The 21,710-nt window shown below is 41.2% G+C and overlaps 1 protein-coding gene across 1 annotated transcript; it reads left to right on the top strand.

Moving 5' to 3' along the window:
• The first annotated feature begins 1,678 nt into the window (after positions 1–1,678).
• On the top strand, positions 1,679–18,933 carry ANKEF1 (ankyrin repeat and EF-hand domain containing 1). Its single transcript, XM_071740279.1, has 10 exons — positions 1,679–1,786; positions 7,006–7,352; positions 7,819–8,018; positions 8,635–8,784; positions 9,436–9,559; positions 10,465–11,287; positions 14,078–14,304; positions 15,556–15,728; positions 16,711–16,845; positions 17,882–18,933. Exons 2-10 carry the CDS (start codon positions 7,007–7,009, stop codon positions 18,014–18,016), a joined length of 2,313 nt encoding a protein of 770 aa, XP_071596380.1. The 5' UTR covers positions 1,679–1,786; position 7,006; the 3' UTR covers positions 18,017–18,933.
• The last annotated feature ends 2,777 nt before the right edge of the window (positions 18,934–21,710 follow it).

Raw genomic sequence — 21,710 nt, 5'->3', positions numbered from 1 at the left:
GTCTAATGTTGAAATGATGTTATCTATTGTTGTGACTCACCACTCAGTCCCATGCCTGGCACCCCCCACCTTTCCATGCTGTTGGACATGAATCCAGCTGTGTGTCACCACTTCCCTGGCAGAAGAGATTTCATATCAAACCCCAATTTTGTTTCTGAATGCTAGAGGTGTTTTGCAAATAATTCAACAGCCGGTCTTGAATAGGTACAAGACAAACAGTCTCCTGGCAGCAGCTGACATCTCTGTAACCATCTCTGTCACCAATATGGCATTACTGAGCCCAACAGGAACACTAAGGGCCAGTTGGCTTGTGGTGGCTGAAATTAGACACTACAGGAAATGGTCAGAAAAGAAATACAGGGAGCTATGGAAGCCCCTATGCTAGTGGTGTTTGCCTTTGACTTATGCTTCGACTTGCTTAAACAGTTTTGAGCTTTTTTTCACATTCATTGGCACTGACATTTTTCTCCTGTTGAATAGGTTTCTCCTTTCAGTCAGCTCTAAGAACAATTATGTTTCTATTCAAGTCTAATAGAACTCATTTGTATAATAGTGCTACCCAAACTCTCCGGGCCTGGTTATGAAGATGGATGACACACTGATCTTGTAATTTGTTTAGCAACCAGTGAAATTTAGAGGTCAACCAAATCTTCAGTACAGATTTCCATGTGAGGAAAAGGAAGTTTGGCAAGAAAGTAAGTCAAGAGTAAGAAAATGTCAAAGGCTGTGACATCCCACTCCTTCCCTCTAGCACTGCAGAACACCAAACTTTCCCCTGTACAAAAAGGTAACACAGGGAAATTGGTGCACCCCCCATTGCCAACGCAGGCCAGTGACAAAAGGTGAGGGTCTAGAGAAGGGACAAGAGGATGATCAAAGGCCTTGGCAGTCTGCCCTACGAGGAAAGGCTGAGAGAACGGGGTTGGTGCAGCCTGAAGAAAAGAAGGTTTAGGAGATGGATGGTTAGGAGCCATATTCTAGAACTTAGAAGCTGGAGATTTCCCTTTTACAAGGAGTCACAAGAAAATCACGATGGATAATGGGTGCAAGTTACTTCCCGGGAAGATTCCAATTGGACACAATACGAAAATGTTTTACAATGGGAACAGTCAGACCTTTGAGTAATCTCCCCAGGGAAGTGGTGAGTTCCCCAACGCTGGATACTTTGAAGACTCAGCTTGACAAGGTACTGGGCCATCTCATCTGGTTGGACCAGATGATGCGAGGTCCCCTCCAACCTGGCAATCCACTATTCTTTGCGTGACCCCCGGAGAAGCCCCAACTCCCGCAGCTTTTCAGGGCCTCACCATACCAACCCCGGCAGCCTCTCCCTCCCCTCCGACGCTCATCAGCCTCCTCCCTAAACCCATCGTTTGGCTCCATCCCCCCGTCTCACCCCGGTACCCAGGGGGACGGACAGGCACTCGTCGGTACCCGCTACCACGCCGGGGTGCTGCGGGGAGATGGGAGCCGCTGCCTCCCGCGGGGCGCCGAGGGGAACCGGGGCCCTAGGGGAGCCGCGACTCGGACCCGCGGAGGCGCCGAGGGGAACCGGGACGCCGAGGGAAGCCTTGGCGCGGCCCCGAGGGGAGCCGATGCCGCCGCTGCCCCCCACGCCATTCCCCTCCCCACCTCCCGCCGGCGTTGCCAGGAGAGGCGCTCGGCACCGCCCCGTTGCCCAGGAGGCGGCGGGAGCAATGGCGGGCGGGGGCGCGAAGCTGCGCTGAGGTTGGGGTAGGGGTTTGGCCGCTGCCGCCGGGGCTTTCGGAGGCCCCTGGCTCTCCAGGTGAGTGCTTGCTGTGGGCCGCGCCGGCACTGCGGTTTGGAGGCGCCCCGGTCGCCGCCGCCGGGTGTGACGGTGGGAGAGGCGGGGCAGCACCTCCCCGTTGGGGTTGGGGGCGGGCGGGCTGTGAAATCTGAATGCAGCCCCTCGGTACGCCTGAGAAACGCAAGTGTGGGGCACTGCGTGTGATGCAGCCCTAGCTAAGAGCAGGGACACGCACCAGCACTGAGCAGGAGCAGCACCGCGGGGGTGCTGTGCTTCAGCTTCCTGAAATAAAATGCTCCCCGGCAGACATCAGCACCCACCGTGCGCCTGCGTCCTCTCTCTGAGGAGAGCGGGCTGGAAGTTACCTCAGTGTGTATTTCTGCTTTGGCGGACAAGCAAGTCCTTAACCATTTCGGTGCGGTGTGGGTCAACGCCAGCTCTGCAGCGTATTCTCTTTCCAGCACTTTCTCCCTCGTTAAAGCCACTCTCAGAGCGAACACCACGCACCCCTCCATGCTGCAACCCAAGGACAACCAACAACTAACACCAGCTTTATCCCTTACCTGGCTTCCCCGGGGCCTTCGGCATTCCAGGCTCCGCGAGAGCAGTTTCATGCCCTCTTTCTTGTTTCTGGGTGCAGCAGCACCTCATCACCAGCTCCCCAGTGGTCCAGGGGCTTGCAGGGAGTCTGAGCTCTCTTCCTAACTGAGGAGCAGCCTCTTCGCAGCCCCTGTCCCCAGCAGATGTTGCTCATACACCTGATTGCCAGGTGCTGGCAGGCCCCCAGGGCTCCCTGCTGCTGGCCACTTGGGCTCTATCACATTCCAGTTGGGATGATCACTGGAAGTTGCAAGTCAAATTGAAGAAGAAAGCAGGCACATCTTTTGATCTTATCCAGCCATAACCCCGGGACTGTCTTTACAGTGCTCAGGACCGGGCCCAGTTTCCCAGAGGGCTGTATCAAGGCTAAAATCTGAACAGGATATTGAAACCTGATCAGTGCAGAGAAGCACCAGGGAATTGCCCATCACTCAGTGCTGAGCTATGCCTCAGCCCAAGGCAAAGCACTTCTTGAGAGTTAACACCAAGGGCTCAAAGGAGGATTTTGCTGCATCACTCCCATTAAACATCAGTCACGGCCAAATATAAAAAAATATAGTGTGGCACTGTGACTATATTGGGTTTTTTTATATCGGCATATAGGGCTCATGCTTATCTCTGTAGCCAGCATGCAGATGGCTTAAATTTAGAAAGTGCTAAGCTGTTTTCTCTCACTAAAGATAAAACACATGAAAATTTTGTGTACGGGTTTGTGAATAGCGATAACTAAAGGGATGTCTTAAATTTGAAATGTTGAAACTGAAAAGTGTTGAAAACTTTAAAAAATTGTCACAAGTGCTTCCAGCAGCAGTCAGACACCAGGCTTTGACACAGAATCAGCGGGTGAGAGCATTGTTCACCAGACCTTCCCTCACTATTAATGTACCTTGATTACAGCTTGGAAAGCTTTGTGAGACAACAAGAATCTGATTAAAGTGATTTTCTTAATACTAGGTGTACTGGCAAAATTATTAGTTTGAATTGTAAATAAGTTTATGCTCTCAATCAAAAGGATGATACAAGCTGGCAGAATGAAGGCAGCAATTCTGTTGATGTTTTTCAACAGGTAAAATTGCTGCTAAGCAGGTGTAACAAGCTTGGTATTTATGATTATAGTTTCATGAAGCCTCCCCCCCCAAGCATGACTGTCTCAAAACCACATTAACAATCCTTCATTTTCCATTAATACAGGTTAAGTGATAAAAACTGTGAAGTGCATGTGGTTGGTCATATTTCTTTAATGAAAATTTGGAAGATTCTGCAGTTATATTTTCATTATAGAAGCCTGTTTCATTTGCTCTAACTACCTGATTTGGAGAAGAGTTTTCTATCTCACTTGTCTTGCTTTGATTCTGTTACTGTAGAAACTTATAATAAAACTTGATCCTGTTACTTTCAAGAAATACTGCAAAGCAATATTAACTGTCAAAGTTAAAATTTTACAGTTGTTTTCATGTAAATTGTTGGCTCAGTGCTTTGAAGCAAAGATTTTGAAGTGGGCAGGATGTCACTGGTGGTTGAACTGTGACAACAACATACCTCATTGTGACAAAAATAATTTTATTTATGTTTACAGAAATAATTTTGTTACTGCCTGAAACTTTAAAAGAATACTGGGGTAGGAATCTCAAAAACACACAAAAAAACTGATCACTCTGAGTTTGGCATAAAATTTTAATGGAATGTAATATGTTGCCCTCTAAGCAAAAAGAAAAATGTGCAGTAAGTTTAAGGTATGCTGTCAGTCTCAAGTCTTGAATGGGGCACAGGTTGTAGAGGGCAAGTAATACCTTTTTACATACTTGTTTCACTTTAGTTTCAGCTGTGTTTTGCAAGTGTGTCATCTCGTCCTCTGGGAAACAGCATTCTGGGGCATGGTTTTCTACATGCTTGTAATTCAGAGACAGAGTTTGTGAAAAAGGTATCACTAGCACTAGAATTTCAAGGATAGTCCATAAAATAAATCCAGATCCATATGCATTGAGAATTATATTCATTTGTGCCTTCACTGAATGTTATTAACAGATTTTTATCAACAACAATGCTGCTCATGTTCTGTAGCATTAGTAACTTCTATTTTCATGGAGAATGTAATTTCTTCAGTGTTTTCAGCTTCAGGTGGGAGAAAGAAGGGAAGAAGTGGCAAGTTTTGATCCTAAAAAAATTCCTAAGAAAGTGCAGGTCAAAATCCAGATGCAAATAATGAATTGCATTGGGAAGAAAGGATTCCATTTTTGGAAGTGAACCTGAGTTTCTTTCTTCTGCCATGGTAGGGAACAGAGCAGGAATATGGGAGTGCATTTATGTTTGTCTGTTCCATCTAAGTATATTTAAAAAACACTTCTTGTGCTGAATTTCAGTGGTGTCAGTCCCTGCATTACCTCCTTGCTGCTCCTTGCCACAGACCCTGCAGAGTTTAGGGGACTCTAATTTTCAATTCAGCCAGGCCATTATCCAGAAGTACCCTTATTTCTCAACTCTAAACTTTAGGACTGGTGTGCTGCAATAGTTTTAACTGTTGTCAATAGGAAAAACATCTCTGCATTTACTCCCTTTCACAGGACAACATGCCATAAGGAACACAACCTGTTGGGGATGAGAATAAACAGTTCACAGGCAACAGATTCAAATTACTGCTACTTAGTGATTTAATTGTGCAATGGAAGAATATACCTTGTACCTGATCAGAATGAGGCTTGTGTAAGACCTATACAGAAAAGATTTAAGACCTATACATTAACATTTAAGCAATGTCACTTTTGAATGAGAGAAAGCCCTGAAGCTGTGGGAGCAGCTGGCCTGGTTTGACCAGACTTTATTGCAAAGAGAAAGTCTTTGCATCTTAGTGTCCACCGAAACATTCTGCACTGAGCAGCTTCTAATAATAACTCAGATGAAACACTGTGTAAAGCTGGGCAAAACTGTCACATCAGCAAACAGTTTTTCCAGCAAAACACGAACATTCTACACTATTTTTGCAACACTTCATAGACTAGAAAGGGCAGCTTTTAAGTGACTCCCAGGCACTGTATGGCTCTTCCCTACCTTTTCCTTACTCGTCTCCTGAAACACCTCTGGTGTTTTAACTCTGTTACAGGGAAAGGGTGATCAGTTGTGGTCAGACAGTGTTAACTGTTTAGCTGGGAAGAACTCAAGAGGCACAGTTCTTGGGAGTAAAGCATCACTAAATTTCACCCTTGTCTCTGTTGCCCCAGAACCAGGCTGGCCACAGAGTATCAAAGGCAATTAAAGACATCAGTTGCAGAAATGTTTACTGGCATTTTGTACCTGTGGTGCAAAAGTTCCTGCTTTCTATCCATTTCCAGCATGATTAACCTCCGTTCACTTTTTTCAGCTTTCCCTGCAGTTTGCTCTCACTTGCAGAATGGGAGGTGTTGCCTCAAAAAGTCTGTTGAAATTGTGCTTCCTTCTGCATCTCTCTCTTAGAATTCACTTTTTCTTGGACATCTGCAAAATACCCTGCAGTAGCCAAGCAGATTGCTGAGCGGTCCCATCGATGGGCTGTATTGCTAATAAAAAAGTACCCTACAAACCCCAAATATTCCCCTGACAGGACCCTTTTCTGCCATTTTTTTTTGGTGTGTGTGTCCTGTGAGCACAGTGTAGTTTTGGAGGACAGGCTGAACCAAGGCTTGCTGAAGCTGATAAGAAGCTTTCCATCCACTTAAGCAAGCTTCAGAAATTTCTTTTAATGTCTGACCCTTGCATGGCTCTCCAGCCATAAGTGCTGCGACTAGCTAAAAGAGGCTTTAAAAGCCACAAAAAGACCCAAAACACAATAACAAAAAAGTCAGAATTGAGGCAGATGCAGAGCTGGTTTCCTGCACCATGCTTCCTTGAGAAGCATGTGTTGCATCACCTGGAAGAACCTTTAGCATTTTTTCATGCTAGTGCCCCACTATCTGAATTTTTTTTTATTTTTATTTTTCTGCAATGAAATGCAATTTACTCTTCTGTGCAAGTAGCCCAGCAGGAACTTCATGCATCAGCTACCAAAAAAAAGGAGCTCAGGTACTGATGACATGATGTTAATATAAAATCCATGTTTCTAACAATGTTTCTGCAAGGGCAGAGGACACTATGACTTCTGATTATTTTTTTCCCCTTTGAAGTACTAAAATGGCAAATGATCAGTCTCCCTCCAGGCTTTCAAGTAACTGTAGATTACAATGGTTCCTTGAATGGAAAGCCTTACAGTTTCTTAACTTCATTTTCACCTTCAATGTGGCTTCTTCAGAACAGTGGGATGACTAGAAAGAAGAATTTTGCAAGGTGGTACATGTGTTTATACAGTCTCTATATATGCTATGTGTGCTGAGATGATTTCTTGATGAGGTGCTGAGCCATCTCATCTAAACCATATTTCTACCTAGAAAGGTTGAACCAGGTGATCGTTGAAGTCCCTTCCAACCCAGTGTTCTTGACTGTATGAAATTCATTCACAGCTTAGTGCTCTATCAAGCTACAGCACATATTTTTGTGCCTTGGCCATAGTTTGATTCCTGTTCTTACTGGTATGTAATTGTAATTATAACCACATCACAGGGCTTACGTGTTTACTCCTCTCTCCACACAGCCCTTATATCCTTGAAAAAATCCATTTTTTCTCATTCCAGGATGTTACCAGTGGACAGCAGACTTCTAAACTTACAAATCTACAGACTTCTGCAGTGCGTTCACCAAAAAGACAAGAAGCAAATAGAAAAGCTGGTCCAGCATGGACTCCCAAATCTCATTAATTCCACAGAGCCTATGGAAGGATATAGTGCCCTTCACTTGGCCTGCATGAAGAATGACATTGACATGTGCAGCTTCTTGCTGGAGCAGGGAGCTCACCCAGATGTCCAAGATAAAATGGGACGTACTCCAGCAATGAAGGCAGCTGAGCTAGGCCATGAGTTGATTTTGGAATTATTAGCAAATGCTAAAGCAGACATGACTGCTGTAGATAATGAAGGGAAAGGTAAGTAAAAGGGAACCTTATCAGACCAGAAATACCATAAAATGACCCCTTACTGTGTGACACACTTGCTACGTGTGCTGTGTCCAGTCTGTAGGGAACAGTGGTTGAGGGTAATCCCTACAGCTCAACAGAAACTATTGACCTTAAGAGCTTTGATGAAAATAAAAATAATTGTCCCTGAAAATCCTAGGCCTTTAAATCATAAGTCTCCTCAGTGCATAGCTGAAAGATAACTTGTGACTGAGAATTATGTTCTTCCCATGAGCTCTCACATACTAAGAACTGGTTTACTCCCCAAGTTCAAAGGGCCTAAACTAGAAGTCTTTTTTGAATGTAAATCCCCCCAAAGAAGTTGATGGGTCCTTATTGAAGGAGCTTGTCCATTCAGTGGTGAAGCTTCCAGACTGAGTAACCTTTCTTTCTTACCATTCAGCATGTCCATAATCCCTGATGTTTTTCTTTGCAGGCATTTTGTTTTACTGCATTTTACCTACAAAGCGGCACTACCTCTGCACAAAGATTGCCTTGGATTATGGTGCAGATGTTAACAACTGTACTACTGTTGGGAAGCCTTTACTTCTACAAGCCTGTGAGCAAGCTCATGGTATTGAAGAAATATGTCTGAATTTTTTGGAAAAAGGAGCAGATCCCAGTGCGAGAAACCCAGTATGAATATTTCTGTAACTAAGATCATATATAGAATAGCACAAAATAGTCACCAGGAAAGTAGAGTCTATGATCTGACTGAAGGTGTGCTCTGTTTTGGGAAGATCACCAGATCTTCAGAAGAGAGCCACTATAAAGGAAATAGGTACTGCTAATCACAAGCATACACTGTTATTGAGGAAAAGAGACAGCACTATTGTATTAGGATATGAACTTTTCACTACTTTTTTACAGTGATAATATTACCCGGTTGCTCTGCGTTCTCTGTAACACTCCTCCAGCAACAGCTCCTTAGGCTTTTTCACAATAGAGGTGGTATTTTTTGTTAATTTTTGTAAATTAAACAGGCACAAGAGCACACATACAGAATAATGTATTCTTTACAAGGAACTGATTTTGATGGGCACTGTTCAAGAGACTCAGGCTTCCAATATACTCGAGTAGCTGGGGCTTGACTACACATAATTTAGCAGCATTATGGCTAGATTCTTAAGGTTTACCAAATATCTTCAAAACTGTTAGACTTGCTTTTTTTTTTTTTTCGTAATACGCAAAAGGAGACATCAAGGTTTATGCCACCTTGCAATAATCAGATGGTTTTCTTGCTCCCTTGCAGGCTACGGGTCGCACAGCCTTAATGGAAGCCGCAAGAGAAGGTGTCCTGGAGGTGGTGCGTGGTCTGCTTGAGAGAGGAGCTGATGTTAATCTATTTGACTTTGAAAGACACAGTGCTGCACATTTCGCAGCCAAAGGTGGCTTTTTTGAGGTATCATCATTCCTGGTGTTAAAGCATTGCTGCAAAGCCAAACCTGGGTTATTTTTTTGGTGTTGGGGTTTTTTGTTGTTTTTGTTTGAGTCCCGCATCTCAGCTGGTCCAAGCATAATAATCAGCAGTCAAGAACAGCACCTTTTTAAGTATTAAAAGGAAGCCAGCAGTGATAGAATCTCTGCAGAGCCTTTTTTGCCAAGGTACCTCTGAACATGTGTGCTAGTATGGCTGCCTGGTGTGAGCAGCTCCATTGCAGAGCTTGTTTCTCTGAACATGTAGCACATCACAGCTGTGTAACATGGATAAAACATTACACATATAGGAAGGGCAGGTGGAAACCTTCCTCCTTCAAAGCATATCAAATGAGTCCATTTTTATTGTGTGTGCAATATCAGAGTTACTTTAGGATTGGTGCCTGCAGTGGGCTGGCAGGATTCAAGCTTGTCCTCAATGTCTCCACTTGAAAAAGGTTTCTGTTTCCTCAGTTAAGCAAGCACAATGCTATAGAAAACTTGGATGCTACATGCATTCTGATCAGCTGGGCACAGGGGAGAAGTTCACTACATAAACAGGGAATATATGGTATTGCATTTATTTGTAAGTCATTCTCGCACTTCCCCAGCTTAAGAACTGTCTTAATTTTTCTAGGTTTTGAGGATTATTTCATCTTATAATGGAGACTTGGGCCTGATTGCTATGAATGGTAACACACCGCTTCATTACGCTGCAGAGGGAGGATTTACAGATTGCTGCAAGTTTATAGGACAAAGAGGTACATTGAAAATAGGTTACTTTTCAACTATTACATATATTCTCTTTCAACGCTGAAGGAAAAAAATTCATTTGGGCATTTATGAAAGATTTAACTCTCATTAAATTAAATGCAATTCTCATTAAGAAGTACCTAGCATAGACTGCTATGTATTACTTCTACTAATATGGCTGCCATAAAACATTCCTTAAAGCAAACAGCAGAAACATAATGGGTTTGTATTATTTAGAACTGCATTATATTATGCAGTACTGATTTCAGTTGTTTTTAGAAGCACTGTATTGAATCTTCCAATAGAGAATGAATTTTTTGTTTGCTGGTTGTTAAAAAAAATAACTATCTCAGTGTAGTCATGGAGAAAAATTGGTGCCTGTGGGCATTGAAGCATACTCCAAAGAAGCTATGATAATTTTCTAACTTAATCTGATAATTATATCACTCCAAGCTTTGATTCAAGAGCACCATATAAAATCCTACATTGTCTTCTAGTGATTCAAATGCTTAACTAGTAGAGTGGTTCATCACCCAATTGAAAAGCTGGGGTATAGAGCAGTGAATGATATTTTAACCTATGTTTGTTTCTTCTTAAAGTTGCTCACCACTTCCGGAAAAATGTAAAGTTGTCATTGAATTTCTGCCTTCCTGTACATATTCACGAGTGGGTGGATAAGTAGAGCTTGGGTTGCCCAATGATTCTGCCTTTGGGAAAAAAATGCAGACACGTAGCAAACCTTCCAGTTGGAGATCAATGATGCAGTTCCGTTAACTATCGCTATTTATAGTCAAGACAGTATAAAATTTTAAACCTGTGGCAATTGGTTGCATGTACATTACGGGTCCCCCATGTCACAATCAGTAATCACTAATTCCACTGCCTTATCAGAAAAATTGTATCCATATTTTAGGCTGTGATCCTACGTGGAAAAACCTGCTAACAAAAACTCCGAGAGCCGTTGCCAAGGAAGGTGGCTTTAAAGCAGCAGCAAGAGAACTGCGTAAAATTGAAAACACTTTTAAAAAACAGTCCAAACTTGATGCTGAGGAGCAAAACCCCCGTTGGGCACTGAGGCTCTACGACTGGTCTTTGGAGCACCAGGATGCCCTCCTCAAGGAGTTTGAGGCTGTTGACCAAGGAGATGGGACTGTTGCTACAGATGATTTCATATCAGTTATTCAGAAGCACTGTGCCTTTGTGGATGAGGAACAAATAAAAAGCATCGCTGAAATGCATGAAGGATCTGACACTGAGGGAATCAAGATAGAAGAATTCTTTAAAGGCTCTAAATACTTGCAGAAAAGCTGTCTTATAACATCCTTTGGACCCAAAAAGAAAAAGGGGAAGAAAGGCAAGAAACGAAGAGGCAAAAAAGGCATCCCTATCCCCGTGCCCATTTGTGTTATTCCAGAGGATTCATTTCCACGTGGGGAAGATGGCTTACCAGTGTATATGATTGAAGTTTTTCAGAGCAATGCTGATACCTACTTATGTAACCAAGACCACCCATCTGCCCATCCTGTGCATGATGATCGTGCCTGGTACATAGATGAGCCAAGGAAAATGTATATGAATATCAACCACCTCGTCAAAGCAGGAGACATCCTGTCTCTGCAGAAAGCATTTGAGGAGGGTGTGCCAATAGACATAAAAGATAAATACTACAAAACACCTTTGATGTCTGCATGTGGTAGTGGAAACATAGATGTTGTGCAGTATCTTCTGGAAAAGGGGTAAGATCATTTTAGAGATTGTTTGGGGTTTTTTAGTTGTTGTTTTGGAAGGACCTTCAAAAGCATAGATTTCCAGTAGACATTTGGATGCAACAGACTATGGCTTGTTTTTTGTTTACATAATGTATAAGATTAGTTTCATAAGATCCTGAATTACAGAGTGGTAGTTTATAAGATTTTTAACATTTTTAGTAACAGGAAAATAGAAACACCCAAGAGGTAAATTCCCCAAGTCTGAAATCATTGGTGTCTGGGCTGTCGACATTTTGGTCAGACAAAGAGTGCCTATAAATCCAGTCTTATTGGATCTTCAGTTAGTTCATATCTATTTCTCAAATATTGCATTCTCAAAAGTGAACTCTCAAAATCAAATAAATGGTTTTAGTGAAATCTGGCTCAATTGACTTGCCTGAAAGCATCAAAGTGACCCTGGACTTCCCTGTTCCACATGCCAGGGCCTTTGCATACAAATGTTTTAAGGGGTTAAGTACTATGATCTCTTCTCTCTGCACCCTCAGAGAGCTGAGGCAGCAGGATTTACACCAGATAGTCTTGTCCTCATTTTAGAAGTGCTTCAGAAATTTTGTAGCCTATGGACACACTTGTGAAAAATCTCAATGACAGCTTAGAAACGAAAACCATTTAAGAACCATCCGTCATGCTTGTGTTAAAGTGTAATCTCTTCTTTTTCATTGTCATACAGCTGTAGTCCTACAGTCATTCATATAAATGCTTAAATTAACATTTTCCAAAGATATTTACATTAGCTTTGTTCTCTGCCTATTGCTAGAATCCACTTTTAACATTAATTTATAAGGGAAAGTGGCTGTAGCCGTTACTCCTATTCCTGCAAAGTCTTAACAGCACATGGATCTTTACAGACTCTGGGAATTACACTGACATTCCTGGAGCATATGTAAAGTTGTGTACATGTATGTGTTTGGGTGTTCTGAAGATAAGGAAACAAGAGTTAGCAAATTAATCTCCATTGTTTTCAACAGGCCTCCCTAGACAGCACTGGAGTCACACCTCATCATATTTAATAGACCTAGAAATATAATAATTGAGTTTCTTAAAAATAGTTACCATTCTTGGATTTTTAAATTGACAGGAATCTGAAAATAGAGAGGAAGATTCTCGGTACAGTGTTTAGCTTTGCATCTTTCAATAGTGTGTAGTTTCAGATACTTTCAGCTTGGCATGGGAGTTAAATTACTTCTTACTGTATCTCCTTTTCAGTACGCTATCCCAAATCCATATCAAATAGGAAACAAAACATTTATCCAGATTTATAGAAAATGCTGAGGCTTAAACATAAATTGGTTGTATCTACTTTCTGTCTTATTCCAGAAAGACTAAGAAGTAAATTAAATTTGGGCTAAAGGCAAACTCAATGCTTGATCAGAAGAAGAGGCTGAAAATTTTTTAAGTCAGTGCTGTGCTGTCCCTGCTGACTTTGATCAGTTTGTTTCTATTAGAATTAAGTTAGTAAAAAGGATTCAGGGGCAGACAGAATAATTGTTTGGGTGTGGAGGTTGGGTTGAGAAAGGAAGTGGAACAACTGGAAGTGCTTATTTTAATGAGAAATACAAAGGAAATTAAAACTTGAACTAATAAACCATAACTGAAAGATAAGAAAGGTAAGGCTGGTAGCTGGGGGGAATCTGCCATGATAAGGCCTCACCCTAGTTAGAATTCTGACAAAGATTACAAATTTAAACAAGAAAAGAACATGAGTCTGTTCTTTTGATCTAAACATTAACCATGCAGCCTGAAGAGCAAGAAGTCATCCCCAGAAGCAGCTTCCTTCATAATTGTTTTTATTTCTACCTTACTCCATATCTGTTGGGACAACATCAGCTCTTTCTAGATAGAGAAAACAGGGCAGTGACCCTAATTCAGTTCAAGACCTGTAGTCTGTGCTAAATACAATGCAAAGTATTTCACTCTGCTTGGGGAATTCTCTCACAAGACTTTGACCCTGCTGAGCCTGAACAGAGCACATGTGGGTAATGGCAGATCTGGGCATGGTCATGGACTGTGTTTTCTTCAAAGATATGGGGGAACCATATTTCTTACTTTTTAATGCCACTAAGAGGCTCTAGCAGCTCTTGTTCCCCAGGCTTTTCTTTTGCGTGACCGCGTCCCAAAAGCCTTCAAGGCAGCAGTTGATAAAGGGCTGAGAATGCTTCTCTCCTGTTTCATCCAAAGGCAGTATATGGCAGATGTGTCCCTGAAACTAGCCCTGCACCCTCCAGAACATGCAAGTTTTTCTAGGAGCAGAAACAGATCCAGTGCCTGAAAAAGTTTAAAAACAGATTCCCCAATAGGTCTTCTCTGACTCATCTGTATATTGGACAGTAGGCAGTTTTACCACATGTTTTAGAGCAGATGTTCTTGCCCCTGAAGCATCCTTTTTTCAATTTCTTAATCTGCTTTTTACCATTCTCAGTGAAGCTGGAGCTCAAACACTAGCAGTATTTTACAGGACTAAGCTGTTCAAATGGCTTTTCTCTGTAACTGTGAAAATGTCCATGTAGAGGACACTGTTGTCTAAGAGGAGGATATGATCTCCCCCCCCTCCCATAGTCACACTTTTACAATTAATATTCCATTACAAGCTTTATATTTAGATTCTAAAATGGTTTCAGAGTAGCAGTGTAGAAATTTCTATTTACATTCAATATGCCATTGCAGTGAGCAGTTACCACTGTTTGTACTTGGAGCTGCAGATGTTACTTGATCCAGTAGCTAACTTCATCTGCCCCAACTCTGCTTCTTCTTTTGTAGAGCTGATGTAAATGCAACAGACAATTTCCTGTGGACTCCCCTCCATCATGCTTGCTACAATGGGCACCTGGATATTGCTGAACTGCTGGTGAAGGCTGGAGCAGCAGTGGATGCACCTGCAATAGGCAATACAACCCCACTAATGAGAGCCATTGAGATCTGCAGGTTGGATATGGTCTATTTTTTCATCAGTGCGGGTGCTGACATCCAGATTACAAACAGCAATGGTAAATATCAAACTCTCTCCAGAGGGCCTGTATATATCCTTACCTGTATACATGTTTTGTTTAAAAAACTAAGTTCTTGGAACACTGAGAAGTGTTCTGAATTTACAGTTGTTGGCAGGGTTGAGACGAAGGTAGGAGTTAGCTTCAGTTAGCTTTTCTACAGCATGGGAGTCACTTTTCTAAAGTAGTCAGCTTTTCTGGGGTTATGCATCTAGAAAATAATGTAATGTGATAAATTATGTGATTAAGGAGGCTATTGCTCCTCACAAGTTGTATACAGATTTATAAGTGGCTATAATAAAAAAAAAAATATAGTTAGCTGTTAATATTATTTGATGGAAAATTAGATTTTAGTTGTGGCTATTGTGTACTCTGCCACTCATTTAAATCAATTATTTTTATGCACAGGCATCTCTGATTAGAAAAACTTGTTGCTGCTTAGCACGTAAATATTTTTTCGTGAGAAAAAAAATACTTAATGGGAGAATCAGAACCTGAAGTGTTACCTCCTCACAGGAAATTGTTCAGTATTATTTTCTTTCTTTTCAGAGTGATTTAAGCAGTCAATGTTTATTATATTTTAAGCCCTTGCTCAAACATAAGAAATAATATTGCTACATAAGGAGATGTTTTTTTGGCCAAATGCCCAGTAGGCAAAACCTTACTTGTAGAAGGGATGTGTGTTCTCCATTTCTGTTACCATGTGAAGTTCCAGTTCACACAGCAGTTTAATCTCACAGCTACTTTACAGCCATAGGGTCTCATCTTGTAAGATCAAGGAGAGCTTTTCTTTTGTTAAGCACTGAAGGTGTCCAGCTGCATTTAAACCACGGGACTTTCCCTCGACTCCTTGCCAGCCACAGAGCAAGCACTGGAAGAGGTGGATACCTACAATTATTTGGTCTACATTCCTTACCTTGTACTATGCTCACCATCTCCTAGTGCTAAATGCTCTCAGCACAGAATTACAACCCGTGAGACCAGTATATTAAGCTGCAAATGCCAGGACATTAAAAGCAAAGCAGCCACTCCAAGAATTCTGGTAATATTTGGTTTCAAGGATTGTTTCTGCAAGGCCTTGTTTCCATGAACATTACTGATGACTGCCAGACCCCACACCAGTGTCAGGCACACTGAATGGTTAATAGAGGCCTAATTAAATTCAGTTCACTGTAATGCCACTATCCAGTTGCAATAACAAGTGCCAAGATTAATTTTCATAGCTTATCCAGGTATTTTTTTTAAATACAGGAAAGAATGCTCTTGATATTGCTAAAGCATTTGCAGATTCTAGAATAATTGATCTGCTCCAAAAGGAACTAGATAATTTGCCAGAAGTACCAGAAAAAAAAGAAGGCAAGAGAGAAGTTGAGAAGTCACCTTCTACACCGGTGCCTGGAGAGACACAAGCTGAGAAAAGAGAGGTATGAGAGATGGCAACAAAAGATTGATTTGCTAACAGTTAGTAGAGTGCTGCTTTCTTTCATTTGCCATCCATGTGTCTCCAAAGCTATGTGGCAGGCAGTTTTGTTAAAGTGAGTATTTTCAGAAGCCAGTACTTGTTTTTGCCAGTATTAGTACTTGGTAGTTGGCTGAAATACTGAATTTTTAATTGTATGAACTTCACATCTTCTGTAGTACCACTTAAGAATCGTGTCCTGCTGACAGGACACAGAAAAATACTCCTTTTCTCCCTATTCTCCTGAAGTTTATCATCATCAGCTCAGTTGTCCTGTTTCTTAAATCCCTCACTCATGTTGGCCCTTGTACTTCCAAATGCCTTTCCTGCAGCCCTGAGAGCCTTGAGTACCTTTGCCCTGGTTCCCAAGCTTACATCAGCCTCTGTGACCACATCTTGGTTTTCTTAATGGGGGTGAGATCTTCCTGATTTACCAGTGGTGCTTGCTGGTCAGAACCAGGTTGCTATTTAGGGAAAAAATACAATTGCATCTGTACTGCTGGAAGTGTCCTTTAGAAGTCCTGCCCTGGATGGTGTTGTAAATATGTCACAGTGGCCAAATACTAAACATTCTAAAATGTTTCAAATTTGTCAGGGATAGTGTATGAATTTCATGGGCATAAGGATGACAACCTTTGGTACTTATTTATTCATCACCTGCTGCAGGATGGAATCACCAGTGATAAGAGCTCTTGTGAGTCTTGAAGAGCTGTTCCTGTTTTAGTGTCCAAGGAGAGTCATCACCTGCCTTCTAGAGGGCTTGACTCACAATTTTTTCTTTTAAAAAGATTATCATCTTTAAGAAAAACAGATTCTGAATAGATTTTTAAAAATGCCCCCACAGTAAGTAGATGGCAAAAGACATGTGGAAAGATGCAGGATACGTGCCTTGCTTCAAAACAGTGTGTTGTTGTAACTGATAACTTCTTCTCTTTCTCCCTTCACAGATATCTTGGCCACTTGAAGAAAAATCCAGACATGAAGAGGCACCACATTCTTTTAAGGACAGTGTTATTTATCTGAGCTCTTTGATAACCAGTGGTGCTACTAAAGGAGAAGACATCACATTCAAACCCAGAATAGTACGTACAGTGGCAAACCATGAGCACAGTTTCACATTGAAACTAGGCCTTTTATATCAAAAATCAGAATGATCTGATGAAATGCCATCACAATTCAAGTAGCTTGTAGATGATGTGACACGGGCTAGAGAGATTGCCACAAATCAACAGCAAACTAAACAATTCATATGTATATATATATTATACACATAAAAATATGTTTATATAAAACAAATTATCAGGAAAATCAAGCTCTTACCAGGTTTTAAAACATGATTAAATAGCACCCACAGTAAAATACAAATGCAATTCTGTTCATGGGGTTAATTTTTACAACACCTAAACAACAGGAGTCCTTGTGCATGGGACTAGCATCAGCTTCTATCTTGCCTTCTCAATTAGTTAACACACGATAATTTAGGTCACCAACAGTTACTGAGCTAAATAACACACAGTATACTAAATATATACTTCCTAAAGTTAGAATACTGAAAATATAATTTTTGCAGGGCCTTGTAAATACTCATTTGCAAATAACCAAGGAACAGAAAAAGAAGATTGAGGAAAAGTCATTTTTTATGTTTGTTTGTTTGGGGTTTTTTCCTTAAAAAGGAAAATAATACCATTGCTGACTGAAAAGGTTTTGTTAGGAGTTTGTTTACCATTTTCCTACCCCACATTTGTGCTAGTTTCTGCAATGGTCTTGAAAGAATAAGGCTACGTTGTGCCAGTGACTTTATAGCTAATTACTATTTTATACTCATAAGGTTTTTGGGTCTGAGTCAGTAATTTTAAACAATTATCTTTGGATCTTCTTTCCCACATTATCCCTAGTCAGAACCCATGGCATGTAGTTGGTTGGAAGCAATGAGAATGCTATACTTATATATGGAAATTGTTATACTATCTGCCACTGGGAGGGCTGCACTAGTTTTCTTCTATGTTTCAGGATGGAAGGGAGTGCTAGAACATGGCTATTTTTAGCTTACAGTATCTTCTGAATGCTTCAGTTGCAGAAGTTATGTTCAAACTAACAACAAATACTTTTATTTTCTAGATTTGGACCCCTGAAGCTGCAACTCAGGAGCTAGTAAGAAAGCAAGAATTGCTCCGTGATCGCTTTGCCCTTGGTGGCCATTCAGAAGGCTCCACAACCGTCTTTGATAGAACATTTACGGAACAAACATGCTAGCTGGAAGAAGCTACTTCACATATTTTGAGGAGGAAAAAAAAAATCTAGAAGGCTACACCTCTGTAAGGAAGGAATCATGCAGTGCTTAGAGTAAATGTATCTCAGTTATGATTAAAAAAAAAAAAAGTATCAAGCTTTTTCTTTGTAGATTATGTTGCTTACACACGGTCTTTTCTTAAGGTCTTATTCTGGGAAAAGGTTTACCCTCAAGTGATTCCAAGTGTTGGAACCATCTCAGTGTAGTTCATAGAATGGCCACTGTTGTGACACACACTTGTCCTTTTTCTTTGTAAAGGTATGGCTTCATGAGGCTATTTTTCACCCCAACATAAAGTTTCTAGAAAGAACATACAAGTGTTACCCTTTCTACTTAAGAGAGTATTAAAGATATGAAGATAGCATCCACAAATTATTTAAGACACTAACATTCTTGGTTATCTATCTAGACAACGAAAGCACAGAATTTACAATCAGGACTGCTACTGCCTAGCTTACTGCTTTCATGTTCTCTCTCAGACACTTGCAAGAGTGCACAAGCCTTTCTTCTCCATCACTCAGGGTGTATTCCCCAACTGCAGTGCTGCAAAGCTGTTACTCAGACTTTGAGATGTTTTTGGCAAACTCAAAACACATAGATTTTGTGAATGTAGGTTCTTGTATTAAGAGCTACATCCAAATCTAGGCTTGCTTCCACTCCAGCAAAGTCAACAGATACTGTTCCTACCATTAAACTGAGGCCTTTAGGAAGAAAGTGGTTCCTTAGAAGCAAACTGACCACGCTGTGGTAATTTAATACTGAAAATTCATTATAGGAAGCATATAATATCAAGATTTGTGTGATAGGACCATGTCAAACCTGGGTTCTGTGCAGAGACTCAGTGCCACTTGAATTCTATTGATAATCTCTGCAAAATGGTTGGCAGCAGAGAAGCAAGACCTATTTGAAGCTTCATAAAGGCAGTAACAGGTGGTAAGTTTTTGGGTAGTCAGAAGCTAGAAATACCATAATGTTTAGCTTAGAGGGGAAAAGAAGTGGGAGGGAATGACATAAAATACATATAAAGAAGTAAGAAGTGTGGAGAAGTGAACTGAAACCTCCTCTCTATTCTTTCATGGCATTCAAAGATGTTCAGACTACAGGGAAAAAAAAAAGCAGCACACGTTGAATACTGTACAGTATGCAAATAGCTTGTAGAACCTTGTAGCCTAGTTATGCTTGGAAACTTAAACATATATAAATACACAGATTGTGAGAAGAGTCTAGTTAGGCAATGCATAAGGGATATAATTCCCTTGTATTTCAGGACCTCAGCTACTTACTGCTGGCACATGGTGAAGTTTTCTAGTGCTCCAGTTCAGTGCCCAATTGTACAGTGTGGTGGTACACGTGTCATTTGAGAGAAGATGGCACTGGCATAGAAAAACATTGTAAATTAAATCAGCTGCTGATTTGATTGTACCCATTCTTCAATTTTATTTTAGCATCGTGAGACTTCAAGAGCTGTCTGGCTCAAGAGTGCAGCTACTTTTGAGAACTTGTTTTCAAATATACTCTTTTTAACTAAAAGTCTTGAACTCTGGAATCTGAACTTCAAAGTGGGCTCTTTCCTCCTGGATGGTTCATCATTTCTTGTAATTAGAACCAAGTTCTGCTGCTGTTGGTGTGTTTGATAACCATGCCTGGAGTTGTCTAGGTACAAAGAGGGCAGGATGGAAGATTGTTGGGAAAAGCCTATGCAGTCACACTCTTCAAGACACCACCCCTGCTTATATGACCCTATGCTCAGCAATCCCTTTTTAACTCTTAGCTACATGTCCAAATGTAAATGTGATAGTATAGTAGATAACAGATGCAAATGCAAAGCAAGTAGATGTAACTAGGGAGAGGCTATTTTCAAATACCACTACTGAACACGTTACTTGTGTGAACATGGTTGTGCAAATTTACGCCAAGTTGGTTATATGAGAAAATATCCCACTTTGTATCACATTTTAATAGTTCAGTATAAAGAAAGACTTTACAGGCAAATGAGATACCATTTCAAATTTCAGCTGTCTTGGCATTCTTAATATTTGCATCTCATCTCTGACTGTCAGAATAAAACTGCTGGCTGCATATGACTGTAAATAACAAAAATAGTAGCATTAAAACTAGTCATAGAGGGCAGTACAGGCAAGGAGCAGGATGCCAATGAACAATTGTAAATAAAACCACATTGCTAAAGGAGAGGCATGGGGTCAATTTGCTGAACATTAGACATCAAAATAAAATTGAGCAGAACAGTCAGAAACTTCCAACTCACTTTGTAAAGTAAAACTGTGTTTCTGGCAGAGTTAGGTCATGGAGATTAACTGGGAGAGTTCTCTGCTGTTAGAGCTCAATTGACCTCTCTGGAAGTGTCATGGAAGTACCCTTTACTCCTGCATTAAGATACAGCCCGTTTTCTGCTGGCTGTGTTCCTTAAGGTAACTGAACAAATCGACAAGAACTTGAATGAAAAGGCAAAAAATTCAGCAGGCCATCAGAAGGGGGCATCTCCTGCATCAGTTTGTACCCCACTGTAGAATTAAGCTTGTTGCTGAGTAGCCTCTGAAAAGGTTGTCTAGAGAAGAGTGCTGAGAGAAGCCAATTTCCCATAGGAAATCCTTGGGAGCATCATCCTTGTGCTTTTTCATCCCAGCCAGAATGGGCTGCAGGCTCTCACAATCTTCATACGCTGTCCCACAAAAAGAGCAGTTGAAGAGCTGCACTTCAGATATATGCAACACAATGGCAGAGGAGAAAGATGTATTTGTGCTCCTTTGTAGCTCCCTGGTCTTCTCCATAGCAGGCTGCCCAAAGAGTTGGCAGATTTGAGTAGCCTCAATGCTGCCTGTTGAGGGTATCATACAATAAATGGTGCCACTATTGTATGTCTGATTGTATGAGTCTCTAACTAGTTAGAGAATATTGTATGTCTCTCTGTAACCATTCTAGTGAGTAAGGTAGTGGTATTCATGTGTTTATTTACATATTGAGAAACTAACTGCCTTGTGGCCTTTTTCAGAGAATTTGGCATAAATAAGGACCTAATGCTGAATATAATGTTGTTTTGCTATCTGACACCCAGTCAAAAAAAAAAAAAAAATAAAATCAAGTGCTCTGAAAACATTTTTGAATGAATAGTCTACTCATTTGGGTCCCAGTGGCATAGAGGCAAATAGCAGAAAAATAAACTGAGAGGTCTGTCTGGATCAAAGAAACACCTTTCAGGATTATCCTCCTCAAGTGTGGTGATGGGTGTGTCTTAGAGACTCCCCATTTTTACACCAGAGGTGGAGTAGCAGAGTATGTTGCAGGAAGAAGTGATAGCAGCATAGAAAATCTTTGGGGATGCGAGAGCAGATGTCACAAAGGGAACCAAGGGGTAAAGCTCCAGAGCTTAAACTTGACATCAACATAAGCAAGGGTATGGAGTAGAGAGCTGGGAGAGCTGTGGGGGAAAGAGTGTGTGCTGATGGACTGGTCATGGAAGTGCCGAGGGATATTCAGTGGATGGCGCCAAAGGTTAAAGTGATGGTCAGAGGGAGAGAACTCAGTGTTGGGAAGCACTGCACCATTCTCCCAAGTGAGAGAACCTTCTGGAAAGCTGAATCAGCTGCACAGCAGAAAACTTACTGAGGACAGGGAAATTTGCAGGTGAGAATTTGAACA

Source organism: Heliangelus exortis, chromosome 3 (genome assembly GCF_036169615.1).
Source record: "Heliangelus exortis chromosome 3, bHelExo1.hap1, whole genome shotgun sequence".
NCBI classification, from domain to species: domain Eukaryota; kingdom Metazoa; phylum Chordata; class Aves; order Apodiformes; family Trochilidae; genus Heliangelus; species Heliangelus exortis.
Note: the sequence above shows the minus strand (reverse complement) of the source record. Positions and strands in the feature narration are given on the sequence as shown.

Bases quoted from the DNA above. Each gene is read 5' to 3' on its own strand.
- ANKEF1 (XM_071740279.1), top strand. From the start codon at position 7,007: ATGTTACCAGTGGACAGCAGACTTCTAAACTTACAAATCTACAGACTT. The intron at 9,560-10,464 runs GTACATTGAAAA...TCCATATTTTAG, and splicing joins CAAGTTTATAGGACAAAGAG to GCTGTGATCCTACGTGGAAA. The intron at 16,846-17,881 runs GTACGTACAGTG...TTTATTTTCTAG, and splicing joins TCACATTCAAACCCAGAATA to ATTTGGACCCCTGAAGCTGC.